At 40.3% G+C, this 16,232-nt stretch overlaps 1 protein-coding gene across 1 annotated transcript in view; it reads left to right on the plus strand.

Moving 5' to 3' along the window:
• Positions 1-3,568: 3,568 nt before the first annotated feature.
• Positions 3,569-16,232, plus strand: part of MDM1 (Mdm1 nuclear protein) — a gene marked incomplete at both ends in the record, with an annotated part of 30,250 nt that continues 17,586 nt past the window's right edge. Inside the window, 8 exons of the mRNA XM_080704833.1 lie at positions 3,569-3,845; positions 3,961-3,980; positions 4,568-4,682; positions 8,384-8,754; positions 9,824-9,958; positions 12,533-12,700; positions 13,866-13,969; positions 14,045-14,144. Of these exons, the coding sequence (XP_080560959.1) occupies positions 3,569-3,845; positions 3,961-3,980; positions 4,568-4,682; positions 8,384-8,754; positions 9,824-9,958; positions 12,533-12,700; positions 13,866-13,969; positions 14,045-14,144 (1,290 nt within the window). The remainder of the gene's footprint in view (positions 3,846-3,960; positions 3,981-4,567; positions 4,683-8,383; positions 8,755-9,823; positions 9,959-12,532; positions 12,701-13,865; positions 13,970-14,044; positions 14,145-16,232) is intronic.

Here is a 16,232-nt window from a genome sequence, read left to right on the forward strand (position 1 = left end):
CAAGCCTCTGTATTCAAGTAACCTCATCATATCCCTTTGGTTCCCTTAGCCTTGGAGAGGCAGCTGCTTCCTGGAGTTACCATCCTCCTTTTCCCTTTTCTCCTTTTAGCTTTTTAAAGTTCTCCAATAATCAATTAACCAGAAATTGTTTTTGTTGAAATGCCTAGGTAGTTTCTATTTTCCAAGATGGACCAGAACAGATAGAGAACTTGATACCCAAAGTGGGTTTCAACCCTTCTGGGGCTGTTGGGTCACAAGGATCTATGTGGCACGGCAGACTGTACTGTCCTCCGGACCTGCTGCAGAACATGTTCTTGTTCTGGGCCTTGAATGAACTGAAGTGCGTTTCATTAGTGTCCTCACTAAAAAATTATAAATGAATGTATTTTTCATATATATATATATATATATATATATATAGTCTATCTGTAAGATAAATTTATAGAAGAGGAATTTCTGGGTTAAAAGGATCGCCTCTCATTGGCATTGTACTAATTTCATCTCTTATAGGCAATAGAAATCTATTTGTATGAGAAAGAGAAATCAACAAAGGGAAGATGGAACCAGGTGATAGCCTTGTCCTGGTAAGGGGGCCCCCTAGTGGAAGACAGAGGCACAGCATGAGCTCTATCACCAGGAATCACTTGTGGCCTGGGCTCCATGGACTTCACTTTGAACCCTTTGGAGATAAGGAAGGTTAAAAGAGAAATGAAAAGAAGTTCTCTAGGATATTTTGATACTCATTTAAAAGACAGTAACAGAAAAACAGGAGAGAGGTGCTTTGTCAGAGATCACCCTGAGGGGTGGACAGTTTGGGGAGTAGCTGTGACCAGTAGAGTCTCAGAGCCAGGCAAATATGGCTGTGATCGCCAGCCGCAAGAGTGACACCTACAGCAATGTGGCTGTTGGAAGAAGCGGCAGGTCTGCTGGGCACACTCCACGTTGCAGCTGAAAGCAGGAGCAAGACATCGGTTAGGGGATCTCCCCCAAAACTTCGGCAGGTTCCCCACTTATGAGAGAAAACATATGACCCTTGACCTCCTGCAAATGGCTGCTCTCACTTAAAAGAATATTCTCTAGTTCCATCCATTTCTCTGCAAATGACATAATTTTGTTCTCTATGGCTCAGTAAAATTCCATTGTGTGTGCATGCCACATTCTCCTCATCCATTCATCTGTTGACAGATACCTAGGTTGGTTCCATAATTTGGCCATTGTGAATTGTGATACTATAAACATGGACAGAGAACGTGGGAAACAAAAGGGATTCCAGATAAATGAGAAGAGAGACCACTAGAAGAGAGGAAGGGGCTGGGGGTAAGAGGGGAGGAAAGGACAAAGGAAGCTTGATGAAGAAAACATTCCATCAATGCTCTGCCCATACGGGAAGGTATCACTACCAACCTTATTAACATGTGTGGGGAGGTGGGGCATGGGTGGGATCTGAAGGGACTCACACCAAGGATTGTGTACTTCTCTGTTTGTATCAATTCCAACCCTGCTGTGATGCATAATTACAATGCACCAATAAAATATATTTTAAAATGAATAAACAAAATCATAATGTGATGATTATGGAAAACACTTAGGTGGGAATTTCTAGGGTACTGGTTCTATTTCCTGCAGTAGCAGAAGAGGTAAGAGCCAGTAAAAAACATAGGTAAGACAACTCAGTTGCTGAGGTTGTCCCCCAGCATTTTCACTCCTATGTCTTTGCCTCCTAAACTGGGGGTAGGTTTCTGCTTAACAATAAATATTAATATTCTTCTTTGCTGAGTTCTTGTAATACATCTCTAGCAAACCTAGGATGTGACCAAGTTATTTTTACCTCCTGCCATTTGGTTTTCCTGTTATTTATTCTGTCCTCTACTGCAGTTATCACTGTCCTTATATAGCAGACAAGCTACATTCTACATGCTTGCTTTTGCTGATTTCACCTTAGCATATCGTGCGAACAAAGCCGTGTGCAACCAGAGCTGTGTCTTTCCTACCCTGTAGGATCTGGCCTGCCTTCCTGCAGAGGATTTTCATTTTATGTTTCACTGTGTCTTGTTTGTGCCATTCTTAATTTACACAACAGAGATGCTGTCATCATCAATTAACATTAATCAAGGGCTCCCTGGCTGCATAGTTGCAGAGGGATTAATTTAATATTCTCTTTGTTTCAGATATCAGGTGGCTCCTTCAAATGAATTTTAAAGTAGCTCAGTGATGATGGAGAAGAACAGAGACATCAATTAGGAATCAGAAAGACAAGCTCCTTGCTTACAGGAGAGCAACAAGGGTTAGGGCTAATATTTGAACATTTGAAAGAGGAGGTATACTTGTTTTCACTCAACAAATGGCAAAATTAGAAGGCACTATATTCATTGTTCCTGGAAGAAGCCTGGCAGCATTCCACCTGACCTTTGCTCATCCCATTTCCCTCTTTACTTATTGCAGACCTTTTAGTCTTCAAGGCTGAGTCTGAATCTAAGCCTTTTCTAATCATCTCCACCCTCAGGGATGACTCTGTGTTTTTCGAACCCCTGTAGCTCTTTTCATTTACACCTCTCATTTGAAATTGAGCACATGCTACATTTTTAATAAATATAAGCGCATCCTTCCCGAGTGCACTGCAGAACTGTCTGAGCAATTTCTTTATTTTCCAATCCTCCGTGTCAGCACAGTGTTCTGTCAAATATTTATCGACGATGAAAGGTAGTCTATTAAATCAGACAGACTTTTATTTCAGAGAAAAGGGTGAGGGGAGAAACAAGGCTGAAAGTTTAGAAGAAGATTCAAAGCATCTTTAATAAAAGCTTTCTAATTTAATAAAACTTTTTTGTTTGCAGGGGCAGAGATTGAGGGAGGAAGAGCATCAACAGGAGACAGTGGTTTATCTTTCGAATGTCAATAAAATTTATTCTAACCTGTGCAAGTAAAATCTATTTTCCGGCTCAATTCCCTTTGATGTGACAATAAATAGTGTAATGTGGCCGTTGGTTGTAGGAACTCATTTTCGTCTGAATAGACTTTCTTTTCAGAAAACATTCGGTACCGTCATACATTCTGGAATAATGAAAACACTTTCAGGGTTTATGATGTTAGTATCCAGGGCCCAGCGAGGTGGGCTACACCCGAACCCCGACAGCAAGTGCAACCATTGTTACGCCGAGCGGCGCCCCAGCGCCCAGGGCTAAGCTCCCTGGACTAAGCTCCCCGGGGCCCCGCCTCCGCCCCGCCCACCTCCGTCCCTGGAGCCTCATTGGCCAGTCTTCTGCCCGCCATCTCCATCAGCCTTCTGGATTTGGCTCCGGAGGTGGGCGGGCCCCTCTCGGGCACTGATTGGTTGAATCATAAAGACTGAAGGGCTTCTGCGAGTTTTTATTGGTTCAAAGGCTTCAACGTAGGCGGGGCAAGGCAGAGCGACAGCGCTCAAGGAGGGAGGCGCCGCCGAGTGCGCCGGCGCGTAGTCGGGGACGCCAGGCCGCGGCTTTTGCTAGGGAACACTGTTGTTGCCCCGCCCCCTCGGGGCTTTTTGTCCCGTTAACTGTCGGGAGTGGAGGGGGCTCCTGCGCCGAGCGACATGCCGGTGCGCTTCAAGGTGAGGCCGGGGTCTCCGAGCCCGAGGGCAGCTGTGGGGCGCCGCGGCGGGGCGGGTGCCGGGCGCCGGGCCGCGCTGGGATTCCGCGCTGCGCACCTCGGCCCCGCGGAGGCTGCAGGACCCCCGAGCCCGCCGGCCGCGCCCCGCTGCTCTCACCTGGCGCTCCCCTCACACACACGCTTCCCATTGCAGCGTGGGGGAGAGGCAGATGGCATTAAGACAGATTATTCTGGGGGGAGGGGAATTCAGAGGAAAGGAGGCAGGAGGAAGGCACCTTATATTGGGAGTGAAAGATGACTTCACACTAAGCCCCATCCTTTAGCATTTCTGTCTCCGTTCCCTTTAAAGTTTTAAAGCGGCTGTGTCTTTTAAAGGCGTGAGAAATGGGTTTGTCGTAAAGAGAGAGCAGGAGTAGTACATATGTTTCAGAAAGTGTATGCATTTCCTTTAGGGTTTGTTAAAAGTTCCAGGAGCTGTCAGGGGCTAGCACCCTTCCACACGCCAGCCGGGTGGGCATAACGTTCCAGAAATTCTGACTCTTAATTCTTTCAAAGGCTTTCGACCAAGAATGAATGGGAGGGAAGTTTTTCTTGGTTCGACTTTACTAAAAAATCAAAAGGTACTAGTCAGGTGATACTGTGTACTCTGTGGGAACTTAGGATAAATCTGTAGTGATGAGGACTTGGATGCTCACAGGTTTTCAGATGAGCTCACACTTTGGAATCAGAGAACCAGCCACGGGGGAGCCTCCAGATTCCTGCTAGCATCTGCCTCAAGTGGCCGTGAGGATTAAAGGATAGAACTTGTGAACTGCTTAGCAAAGGGCTGGGTAAATATTAGCTATTATTAAGGAGCTTGTGTGTGTTTATCAGTCTTATGGCTGTCAACTCTCTTTGGGTGTTCAGAAGCTATTTTTACTGATGCCCTCTTGAAACAACATTTGCTAATTGAACCATCCTCGAATTGTACTTTGCATTACAGGGACTGAGTGAATACCAGAGAAATTTTTTGTGGAAAAAGTCCTATTTGTCGGAGTCCCGGAATTCCTCGGTGGGACGAAAATACCCATGGGCTGGTCTTAGATCAGATCAATTAGGTAAGTTGAGCAAACTAATAGCCATTATAACTTGAGTAAACCTTGAGCTAAGTTTACAAAGTGATTTTTAAAAAAATTCAGATGGCCTAGCTTGTAATCCCTGCACTTGGGAGGCAGAGACAGGAGGATAGCGCAGGTTCGAAGCCAGCCGCGGTGGCTTAAGAGACCCTGTTTCCAAATAAAAATATAAAAAATGGGTGTCTGGGAGTGTAGCCCTTCAGTAGAAGGGTTTCCGGGAACCCCAGTACCACCAAAAAAAAAAAAAAAAAAAAATTCAGATGGCCTAATTGACTCATTTATTTAACCCAGAGCATTCCTGGTTGTTAGGGATATAGCTCTGTACCAGACAAAGCCCTTTAATTGCAGAGACATAAGTCAATAAATAAAAGAATTTCAGGTTGTATATGAAATAGTAAGTGTGATAGGTTACATGGGGGAAAGATGGGAATACATTTTAGATTTGATGATCAGGAAAGGCTTTTCTTCTAAGGAGGTGACATTTGTGCTGGGGCCTAAAAGCTGAGGGGACAGGCCCAGGGAAGAGGACACTCAAGTCTTGAGGAATGGAAGCTTATATTAAGCAGCTTGCCCAGGTTCACAGTGTCAGAGCCATAATTTGAAATCAAGTTTATTCAGAGCCTATAAGATCTCTTGAGAGCAGGGCTTTGTCTCCTTGTTCTTTCTCAATACCTAACTAACTCAGGATCTTGGGACGTTCCACTGCTTATTAAAACTGAGTTTTGAATGAATGAATGAACCTGAATTTGACCATTAATAGCTGTATGACCTTGGGCAAACTGAGCCTGTTTTCCAAAGTGGGACTAAAAGAGCCTACTGCACAGGATTACGGGGAGGTATTACATGAGATGTTGCTTGTTAAGGTCCTGGTGTATTTACACAGATCAGTGCTTGGTGCCCTGTAAGTGACATGTGGGAAGATGATTGACCTGTTGTATGTAAAGTCTCCTAAACGTTGCATATTTAAAGTCAGAAAAAGAAAGGACTTATGGGTAGGGTGCACAGCATGGAAAGTTAATGATATAGGGAGAATGTTTCCAGGATTAGATTTGGAGAACAAAGGGAAGAGTGAGCTGGAGTGGGTGGCTCTTTTAAGGTTCCTCTGAAGCATCAGGACACTTAGGGCAAAGCATGACTTCATAGATTGGTGTCCCTTGTTCTCGGGCAGCGTGTTGGGAATACCCCCTGCTCATAATCTTCTCTTTCCAAGTGACCCAAAATTTAACATGGGAGGCTCCATTAGGAAAAATGCAAAATAAATCTTAAAAAAAGGTAGATATTCCCTGAAGGTCTAGGTAAGTTTCCAGACTTAATGGCTTACCATCTTCTTTTAGAAAAAAAAAATTATTAACCCCTCTGGGCACTTCTACCACCCAGTTATTTTATTCAGTGCCCCTCAATTATATTTAGGGCTACTGCTCCCCAACACCCTCTCACTCCTAGGTGGTATTGCCTGCTTTCGGGATCTGTGGTCTGGAAGGATACAAGGACATGAGACAGTTGGTTAACTAGATATTTGCCCCATACAGCATTTCCACTTAGAGTAGTTGCATTTGAGGGGTGAGCAAAGAAAGGAGACCGTGGAAGCACAGTCACTTCTAAGCAGAGTACATTTGGGAGAAAGGATTCGGGCTATGAAAGGTAGGTCAGTGGGACTTTTAGGTAAGGGAAAAGGGCAGAGAGAGAACTCCAGTATGCTCAGAAATGGAGGTGGAAGGTTAGCAGGAAACATAGCAGTTTTACCCAGGACTAGCTCTATGTTTTCTTATCATAGTATGTTTTCCCCTGTGGGGATCTGCTGGGAGGCAAGGGGCAGACCATTTGCATTGGGTGCACCTTTCAGAATTCTGACCCTGTGTTAAAAGTAGAGAGGAGTTGAAGGCTGTGGTCTACAAACATTTTTACTTTCATACTTCCTAAGCCAATTTAGAAAATCTTGATATTGACCTGACATATTTTTTAATTTATATTTTTTGTTCTGTTTTTACAAATAGCTCAGGAGAATATAACTTCTGATATATTGACTATTGTATATATGCTTTACATATATGTTAAAATTTTGGAACTATCAACTTAGCTCATTAGATATGGAAAATTAATCATGTAGTTGGCAAAGTCATTTCTCACTGGTAAACTGACCAGCCAAATTAGATTTTCTCTGAGAAAAGTCTAATTTTATCAATCAAAATATTTTAATCAAAAGATTGAGAGCTAATGTGCACATATGCATTTCCCACCATAGCCTTCTTACTCCTGAATTTTGATTCAAAGACAGGTGGATGTAAAAGACTTGGAATTCCATTTAATAAGGTGTCGTTCCTTTGTTATTTCTAGACTCTGCCTTTGCTTTCCTGTCAAGTACTCTCCCCCAGGCATTATGCGTTTTTGAATTGTTCCTTTGCTTATCTCTTCACCTTGGAGTTTTGTTACTCCTTGGGGGATGCACTGGCTGGTTGAGAGGTATGTCAGTCTTTTGTAAAGTGGGAATAGGGCAGTTATGACAGGGGCAGTGGGCAGTGGAAGTGCCGATGGCAGGTGCAGCTCTCAGGCAGATAGATGGGGGTAAAGCAAGAGCACAGAGTTAAGGATCTGGAAGATGCTCATTTCTGCTCACCCCCTGGATGACTTTTTATGCCCCAGTCAAACACACCCATTTGATGGCTACAGATTTAGAGAATGCCCATAAAGATGGGACCCCTGGGTTGGATGGCCAAAGCATCCAAGAGAGAGGCTAAGGGGCCCTGGGCTTTACCTCATACCTGATTTTCTGTCTGCCTTCCCTTTACCTCCGTCTGGTCTTCATCTTCCTCCCTACTCTGTGGCAGCCCTCTTTCTGTTTAAAGAATGGCCCCAAACTAGGCCAGTGTCTCTGTTCTATCATTTGCAGAGCTTCTCTTACCTCAGTGGAAGGTGAAACTTCTGGACATTTGCTTGCCAGATAGAAATATAGAGAAATTGTATCTTAGCTCTTGTTAAAAGGACCCATTCTTTTTAGTTCTCAGGAAATCAAGGCAAAAGTAGAACTGAGATCCAGTATGATGACATCTCATCCCTTCTCCTCTTGGTCTGCTGTGCATAAGAGCAGCTTTGTGCAAAGTTCCAGATTTTGACAGACCAAGGCCCATTGTTCTGTTAAGTAGCACAGGAGAGTAATTAGAAACGGAGGCAACATGTCCTGCCTAGCCTGCCAGGCCCATCACTCCCAGATTCTAGTGACTTGTGCGAGGATAACTCAGACATTATGGCCCAGTTTTTAATTTTTTTGTTACAGCCAAGCTTTTGATGCTTCTTAAAATTCAGAATTTTATGTTGAAAAACTGTACTTGGCTTTTTGACCCTTGTAATCTGAGGAAAATTGTGTGTGTTGATATCAACTGAATTTTTAATTCCATTTCTTTGTAGGCATTATTTATTTATTTATTTATTTATTCATTCATTCATTCATTCATTCATTTTTGCGGTACTGGGGATTGAACCCAGGGCCATGCTACCTCTGAGCTACACCCTCAGCCCTATTTTTTATTCTTTATTTTGAAACAGGGTTTCACTAAGTTGCAGAGGGCCTCACTAAGTAGCTGAGGCTGACTGTGAACCTGCGATCCTCCTGTCTGCCTCCGTAGGTGTTATTTAAAGTTGTCTTTGTAACTTTGTGGTAGCTTTGATTTTTATATACTGTTTTTTAGGGATCACAAAAGAGCCAAGTTTTATTTCAAAACGAAGAGTTCCTTACCATGACCCACAGATTTCAAAATCTCTCGAGTGGAATGGACCTATCCCCAAGAAAGATGTGGTTGTATCAGCAGAACCTGAAGCCCTAGAAACGCCAAAATCTCAAGAAGCAAAACAAAAAGATGTTAACCAAGAAAGAGCTCTCTCACTAGAAGCCTCCAGGGTTCCCAAGAGAACCAGATCTCATTCTGCAGACTCCAGAGCTGAAGGGCCTTCAGATGCTGTGGAAAAGAATGAGGATGTAATAATAAACCATGTACCAGTGAATCAAAATGTGGAGCCAGAACAGCCTACCAAGCTTCTGTCAGAAAATCTAGATAATGGGGTAGGCATATTCACTATATTTCTTTGTAGAAGCACAAGACTCGTTATTGATTTAATCATCACTTCAGTAATATTAAATTTTGTGTTTTAAAATTTTCTTTTATTGTCTCATTTCTATAGTGTAGTTGATAGGTTGTTGGCTTTAGTTATTGTGCCTGGTTCTGTTCTTAATACTCGATGGTTTGTACTGGTTATATTAAGATAGACCTTCCTTGGATGGACAGCCTGCCTCTGGATTTTGTCCATCATAGACCAGTATGTGAGTCCTAAGGGAGCGATCAGATTGAGACAGAAGGGGAGTAGGTCGTTACTTCTGGCAGGGATGCTGAGCTTACTTCTGCCCATCCCTGTTTCACTTACTTACTGTGTACCAGCAAGAAAACAAACAGAATCTCAGTTGGCAAAATGCAAAAGGAAGGAAAGTTCTGGCTGGTTCTCAAAGATCTTGCAGTTCTGCTCTCTTATGTCAGAGCTGGCCTGCAGCAGGTTTCTGCAAGCACATAAGCAGAGGCTGCAGGGGCCTGTGAGTGGGGATCTCATTGTCTCCCACAGTTATTTCTCCAGTACATGGCTCCTTCCCTGTTTCATGTCCACTCTTGATGAACCCTGTAGAAGCATTTAGGAGTGATGGAGAAGGATCTGGCTTCTTAAGAGAGGGGTTCAGGGGAAGCAAGGAAGGTGATGTGTGAGTCTGGTGGGCAGGGGAAGGGTATCCACAGAAGCTCTGTGTGGATAAGGCAAAGGTGCTGTGGTTTCATGGTAATAGATGTAATTATGAATGATTGGTAGGAAGGGACTGAGAGATATTATTTTTTTCTAGGACGCCTAATATTCCCTTGACAATATTAAGAAAGGAATTTTAAATAGTTTGGTGTTTAAAAAGAGATTATTTAAAAGTTGAAAAAAGTTTTTTTTTTCCTCAGTGTGTATGTAGTTAGCAATATTGTAAAGTACATTTACCCATTTGCTAAGAGGGTAGATATCTTTTTAGGTGTTTTTTTTTTTTAGCACAATTGAAAGTTTTAATAGAAAGTTTTAATGGCTTTGAGTGGATTTTTGTTTCCTAACAGTTGGATAGACTTCTACGCAAGAAAGCTGGATTGACAACTGTTCCTTTACACAGTGCCTTGAGAAATTCTGAATATCAAAGGCAGTTTGTTTGGAAGACCTCGAAAGAAACTGCTCCAGTGTTTGCAGCCAATCAGGTAGTTTAAAGGATGTAATACATTTCTGAGTATAATCATCTGATCTTCTGATGTAGATTTTCATAGAACTAAAGAGCTAAAAGAAATTTGGTATTTACATAGGCCTGGAGGTAGGTTCTGGAAGACTGAGAATGAGAGTTTTTCTAAAACCATCTTATTACTTATGATTTATAGTAGTAATATTATACTGTCCTAGGCTGCTGAGGTCATTGTTGCCAGATCCATCACACACACTAAGTATGAGACAGGGTAATGAAAACTTGGGGACTAGTAGGTGTTTGCATGCCCAAAGACCTTTCTTTTTATTAAAAAAATCATTCAATTGGTTTTGTTCTAAAATGCTATGCTTAGTTCACTAATATTTTTGCGTGTTTTCTATCTCTTAGGAAAGGCATATTTAATAAGTAAACATGATGGAAGTAACACAGGATACATAATTTTGTCCTTGTATCAGATGAACAGTAATAGGAATCGATATTTATCAAATTCAAAAGCTATAGTGATAACTAAATGTGACACTAGATTTCATTATTCATTTGTACTCTTTTAGTATTGAACTACCATTGCTAATAAGTATTCTACTGTTTTACATCTACCATCCTCTCGACAGTTCCTAGACTTTAAACTCTTGTTTGTTTTCTTAACCGTACTTCCAGGCCTAGGTAGGAAATACCTCCACTTTTAATATCCTTAGGAGCCGTTGACAGTTCAGTCTTTTCTTTTCCTGGTCTTGGTATTTTTCTTTCTAAACACATGCACACACACATGTTCACATACCCTATACCTCATTTATTTCTCCTGTACTTCACATTCACTTGTATACTTTATATGCCACTAAATGACTGAGAGGACTATTAGATTCAGTAAGATAATAATGTCATCTTACACTAAGATAATACCAGTGAAGCAACATAAAATGATCTGTGCCCTTTACTAACCTAGTGAATAGAATCAGTATTTCTTTTGCTTGCCCACAGATGTTCTTCAATATCAAGTGTGCTCCCAAACTACTTATGACCTGAAATTGTGATTGTTCAGTTTCCATAGAGTATGTGACCTATAAACTAGAGCTGATTCAAATCAAAGTCCTATTGACAGATTTTACTTGTCAGTGAAAGCGTTGTGTAGAAAATGCTATTTTTATAGAATCAACAGTATAGTAAGGAATAAATCACTAGCAATATCTTCATTAGTAATTTTATTGCTTTCATTGGTGAGGGTTTCAAAGCTTCTTTTTGGAAGTAAATGTTCTTTGTAAGTTCAAAGTGTCTCATTTTTAGCGTCTGGATTTAAGAATTCTGTGACAAGCTTTCATCGCTTGTTGATGAGGAGCCTCTAATGGAGCTATTCAGTTCTGTTTCATCAGACACCTGTATTCTGAAAGGGTGTCTTATATTAATATGCAAATGAGTGAGAACAGTTTTTGCTTGGGAAGTCCTTGAGGTTATATTCTGCTAAAAAAGGTATACTGTTTGGATTGTTTCTGCATGAAGATATTCAGCTTTATAAAGCAATAATACTGTAGACCTTACTTGAACTCTGTGTAATTTCTGTTTGCTTTCTTGTAGTCAGTGGTAGTATACCATAAGATGGAAACCATATTATGAAGTATTAAGAATAAAATGAAACATTTAATAGTAATTACCTGAACTTTTCCCTTGCCTTAATAAAAAAAGCTAAAAAATAAGCAAGCAGCCAGGCGTGGTGGTGCACACTTGTAATCCCTGCGCTTGGGACGCGGAGACAGAAGGATCGGGCAGGTTCGAAGCCAGCCTTGCTGGCTTAAGAGACCCTGTTTCCAAATAAAAAAATATAAAATAGCTGGGAGTGTAGCCCGGAGGTAGAAGGATTCCATCCCAGTACTAGAAAAAAAAAAAAGCAAGCAAAGGAAAAATAGATTGAACATATCAGATATTTAAAATATTAAGAATTTTACACCAGGCGTGGTGGCGCACGCTTGTAATCTCCGCGCTTGGGAGGCAGAGACAGGAGGATCGTGCAGGTTCAAAACCAGCCTTGCTGGCTTAAGGAACCTGTTTCTAAATAAAAAATATAAAATAGGTCTGCGAGTGTAGCCCAGAGGTAGATCCAGGGAACCCAGTACTACCAAAAATAAAAATAAAATATTAAGAATTTTATATTGTTGCAGGAAGAAAGAACATACATGTCCAGGAAGGAAAAAAATCTGTAGAGTTAACACCATAGTTGCCTTAACAAAGCTAATGTCTATGTTTGTATTATTAAAAGATGATTATTTTACTTAACCCATTACCAAACTGATGGGAGGAGAGTGGGGAACTCTGGAGAGAAAAGATCAAACCTAAGTATGATTTATTATTTATTTTGGCTTTAGCACTATTTAATTACACTTGCTATTATTTAAATCAATAATGACCATAGACATTTGGCCTTTGGATAGTAATAGACATGTGAGATGAAATCATAACAATAATAAATAATTTCGCTTTTTGCATTTTATGATTCAACTTTTTGATTTTTAAAAGCAATTGAAGACCTAGGTTTTGAATTATTTAACTAACAGTATAACTAAACTAAACTAATTTTTGTTTTAAGGTATTCCACAATAAGAGCAAATTTGTTCCACAATTCAAAGGTAACTCAATCGTCCATGAAACTGAATACAAAAGAAATTTCAAGGGTTTATCTCCAGTGAAAGAACCAAAATCAAGAAATGATTTGAGAGAAAACGGAAATTTTGGAGCAGAATCTCCCGAAAAGAAGGTATTCATCAACTTTTAGCCTTTAAGCTAACAAAAATGCACATAATTTTAGACTCTACATTTTTCACTACTTGAGGTTTCTTTCTTTTCCTTGCTATTCATTAATTCATTGTTTGTTTATCAAGAGTCAGATGTTCACTGATTACTTACTCAGAGCCAGACACTGGGTAGGTGCTGGGAGCACAAGGCCAACAAACACACCAAGCCCCAAGCAGCTCTTAGGCTAGAGGGGAGACAGATATGTCAGTCATTAAAATAACATATGTACTGTGATGAATACTTACCAATACAGTAGGTGAGTCTTCTGTCAAATGACTGGCCTTACAGTAATAAAAGCTCCACGGATAACAGGAGTGATAGAGGCACACATTTTAAAATAGATATTAGAATTAGACACAAACATACACATTTTAAACCAAAACTTTAGCATGATAAATTATATCCAGTGTAACTCATATCATTAACTTCAGTATATACAAATGAACAACTGCTTCTGTGTGAAATTAGAGCCATTTTAAAGTCACAGCATAAGGCTAAAATGATTTTAAGTTAAATGCTACTTTTAAGTCTCTTGTAATGGTGATACCTGATATTTTCTAGTTCCTAAAAGTATGACTGAAAGTAAAATTGTATGTGTGTGTGTGTGTGTGTGTGTGTGTGTGTGTGTGTGTATGTATTTAGGTTTTCTTTGGGTATGTGACATTCTTGGGGGAGAAAAAGTGTTGTTGATTTATCCAGTAAGGCATTGTAGTAACTTATTTATCAGAACCTTACATTTAACTATTGTAATTCAATTAAATCTAAATTTAGAGTATTAAGAGTGAATCTGAGACCATGTTAATATGTAGTAACAGTAAATTTGCATTAAATTTGCTTATTTAGATGTGTGTTTGTTAATCTTTAAAGTTTCTTCCCTAGCCAGGGATCTAAAATCTTTATTGTTAGAAAATAAAACTATGTTTTAAACTATAATAAAAAAAAACCCCACATGTACTGGTTTTAAAACTTGCTCGTTGATTTGTTGTGATTTCTGTTATCATTAATAGTTAAAGCTAACTTCTACAAACAGAAACATAATATCCACATCTAACTTTATGACATCTATGCTTTTGCTTTAATATATAATATTATTATAAACATAAAAGCTTAAACTATTTCCATTTTAGTGTGATAAAACAGATGATCCTTTAAAATTGGAAGAAGAGATGGCATCAAAAGACTCAAACCAACCTAAAAAGAAGCTTACTCCATGGAGACACCAGAGACTTGGGTATGTATAGAAAAATATCCTGGTATTTAGGTGGTCAACATAGTGAGATCTTTACCTTTATTTCATCTCTGTTAGGAAGGTGAATTCCGAATACAGAGCAAAATTTCTGAGCCCCTCTCAGTATTTTTACAAAGCTGGCTCTTGGACACGGGTGAAAGAAAACATGCCGAATCAGGTGAGTATCCCATCCCTACTGCCACATTGTCTTTCCGCCTGTGTAACACTTTTATTTCACAGTAAGTTTCACTTAATAACAGAGATGCAATTTAAAGATGTATGATGCAGGGGCCAGGATGTAGCACAGTGGCAAAGCGCCTACTTTGCAGGTGTGGCACTCTGGGTTTGATCCCTGGTTCCAAAAAGACAAAAAAAGACCCCCTTTAAAAATGTATGATGAAATAATAGTACTAAAAGTGTCAGTAACTCAGTTGTATGTATTAGAATAAAATTTATTAATGTGTTTACATTTATTGGTGTGTTAGTTTAAGACCAACAGTCTCCTTAGAAGTCAGTAGTTACTATGAAAGTCTTTAAAGTTGAGTACTTTTTTGCAATCAAACATTTGATTCTGTTAATAAACTTGGTTTACCCAGTTGTAGCATTTTGAATTTGATTCTCTTACATTGAGACCTCCAGTTTCCCAATGAAGGTTATTATTCAAGATAATGTGTCTGATAGTGGCACTCACTGTCAGTGTACCATTCCAATCTATTGGAAAAGGGAAGGTGCAGCCCAAGCTTTCAGAGGTTCAAGTTCTAGATTGGGGTGCTCTGACGGAGGGGAAAACTGTGGAACTAAGGATAGATGTGAGAGGTGCTACTTTAGTGGAGCTTCTTATAGTCAAAGGATAAACAATGAAGCATCTTGTGTTATTGTATAATTAGCATCTTTAAAACTATATCTTGACAGTTTTTCCTTTTCTGTATACACAAGCTAAATTAAAAATATTTTTTTCATTAGATATTAGTAAACACTCCCTTTCCTTCATCATTATAAAGAGAGGGATAAGCTGAGTGCGGTGGCTCCTACTCCCAGTACTTGGGAGGCTGAGATAGGAGGATTGCAGGTTTGTAGACAGCCTCAGCTACTTAGTGAGGCCCTCTACAACTTAGTGAGACCCTGTTTCAAAATAAAAAATAAACAACTAGGGCTGGGGATGCAGCTGGGAGGTAGAATGCCTTTCAGTTCAATCTCCAGTGCTACGAAAAGAAAAAGAAAATAAATATAATGAAATAAAAATTAAATAAATAGAGGGATAACTTGCACAGGGAATGAAGCTCTTATTTAGCTCAGTACTTAAATCCATGGCCAACAGTTATATGTCATCAGCCTCCGGGAGAAGGTGCTGGCACTTTGAGCTGCTGGTTCTTTGAACTGGCAGCTCCTAGATATGTATCCTGGCCACTCTCGGGCTCTGCATCATTTCAGGAGGTTACTTGACTCCTTCCACAGTGGCTGCCCTGGGATATCTATCTGTGCATGGTTCAGAGGTAGCACAAGCAGAGAATGAGACAAAACTCCAGCTGTCCTAGATTTTATCTGGGGCAGCATTCAACTGTTTATTCTGGTGAAATCAAGTTAAAAGCTTGAACATCCAAAGCAGCCCTGATAGAAGAAAGAGTTGAGTCATTAAACTCTTGAGCAGTTTATGAGCATTCCTGGTCTTGGCAAGGAGCTCAGTGTCTGGGAACTGAGGGGACACAGGCAGGTCAGAGAGCATGGGCACTGAGGTGGACATTAAATAGGGGTCATGCTGACCTGTTTGTTGTGTTTAGGCACTTCAGTAGGTGGAGGTCACGAGACACTCTTGTTTTGGAAAGAGCCAGTCTAGTCTCTGAGACTTCTTTAAACTGAGTTGGTAGTTTGGCCTCAAATGTAAACATTTAATATGCAGACAACTGTCATGTTGAAATCATGGTAAGCTGAAATTTCTTATCTTGCCCTGAAGGAAGAAAACATTGTTAATTTAAGATCTGGTTATTCTTTCTACTATGATATTTTGGTAATGTAATTGTTTTATTAATTGCTACTGGTGCTTGCAAATTTTTAAATTAGGAAAACACTTTGCCTTAATTTCCTCAAGCAAAATAAATTTTTTTTTTGGTGGTACTGGGGTTCCTGGAAGCCCTTCTACCTGCAGGCTACACTCCCAGACCTATCTTAGGCTTTTTTATTTTTGGAAACAGGGTCTCTTAAGGCAGCGGGGCTGGCTTTGAACCAGTGAGATCCTCCTGTCTCTGCCTCCCAAGCACGGGGATTACAA

Source organism: Muscardinus avellanarius (genome assembly GCF_963383645.1).
Source record: "Muscardinus avellanarius genome assembly, chromosome: 11".
NCBI classification, from domain to species: domain Eukaryota; kingdom Metazoa; phylum Chordata; class Mammalia; order Rodentia; family Gliridae; genus Muscardinus; species Muscardinus avellanarius.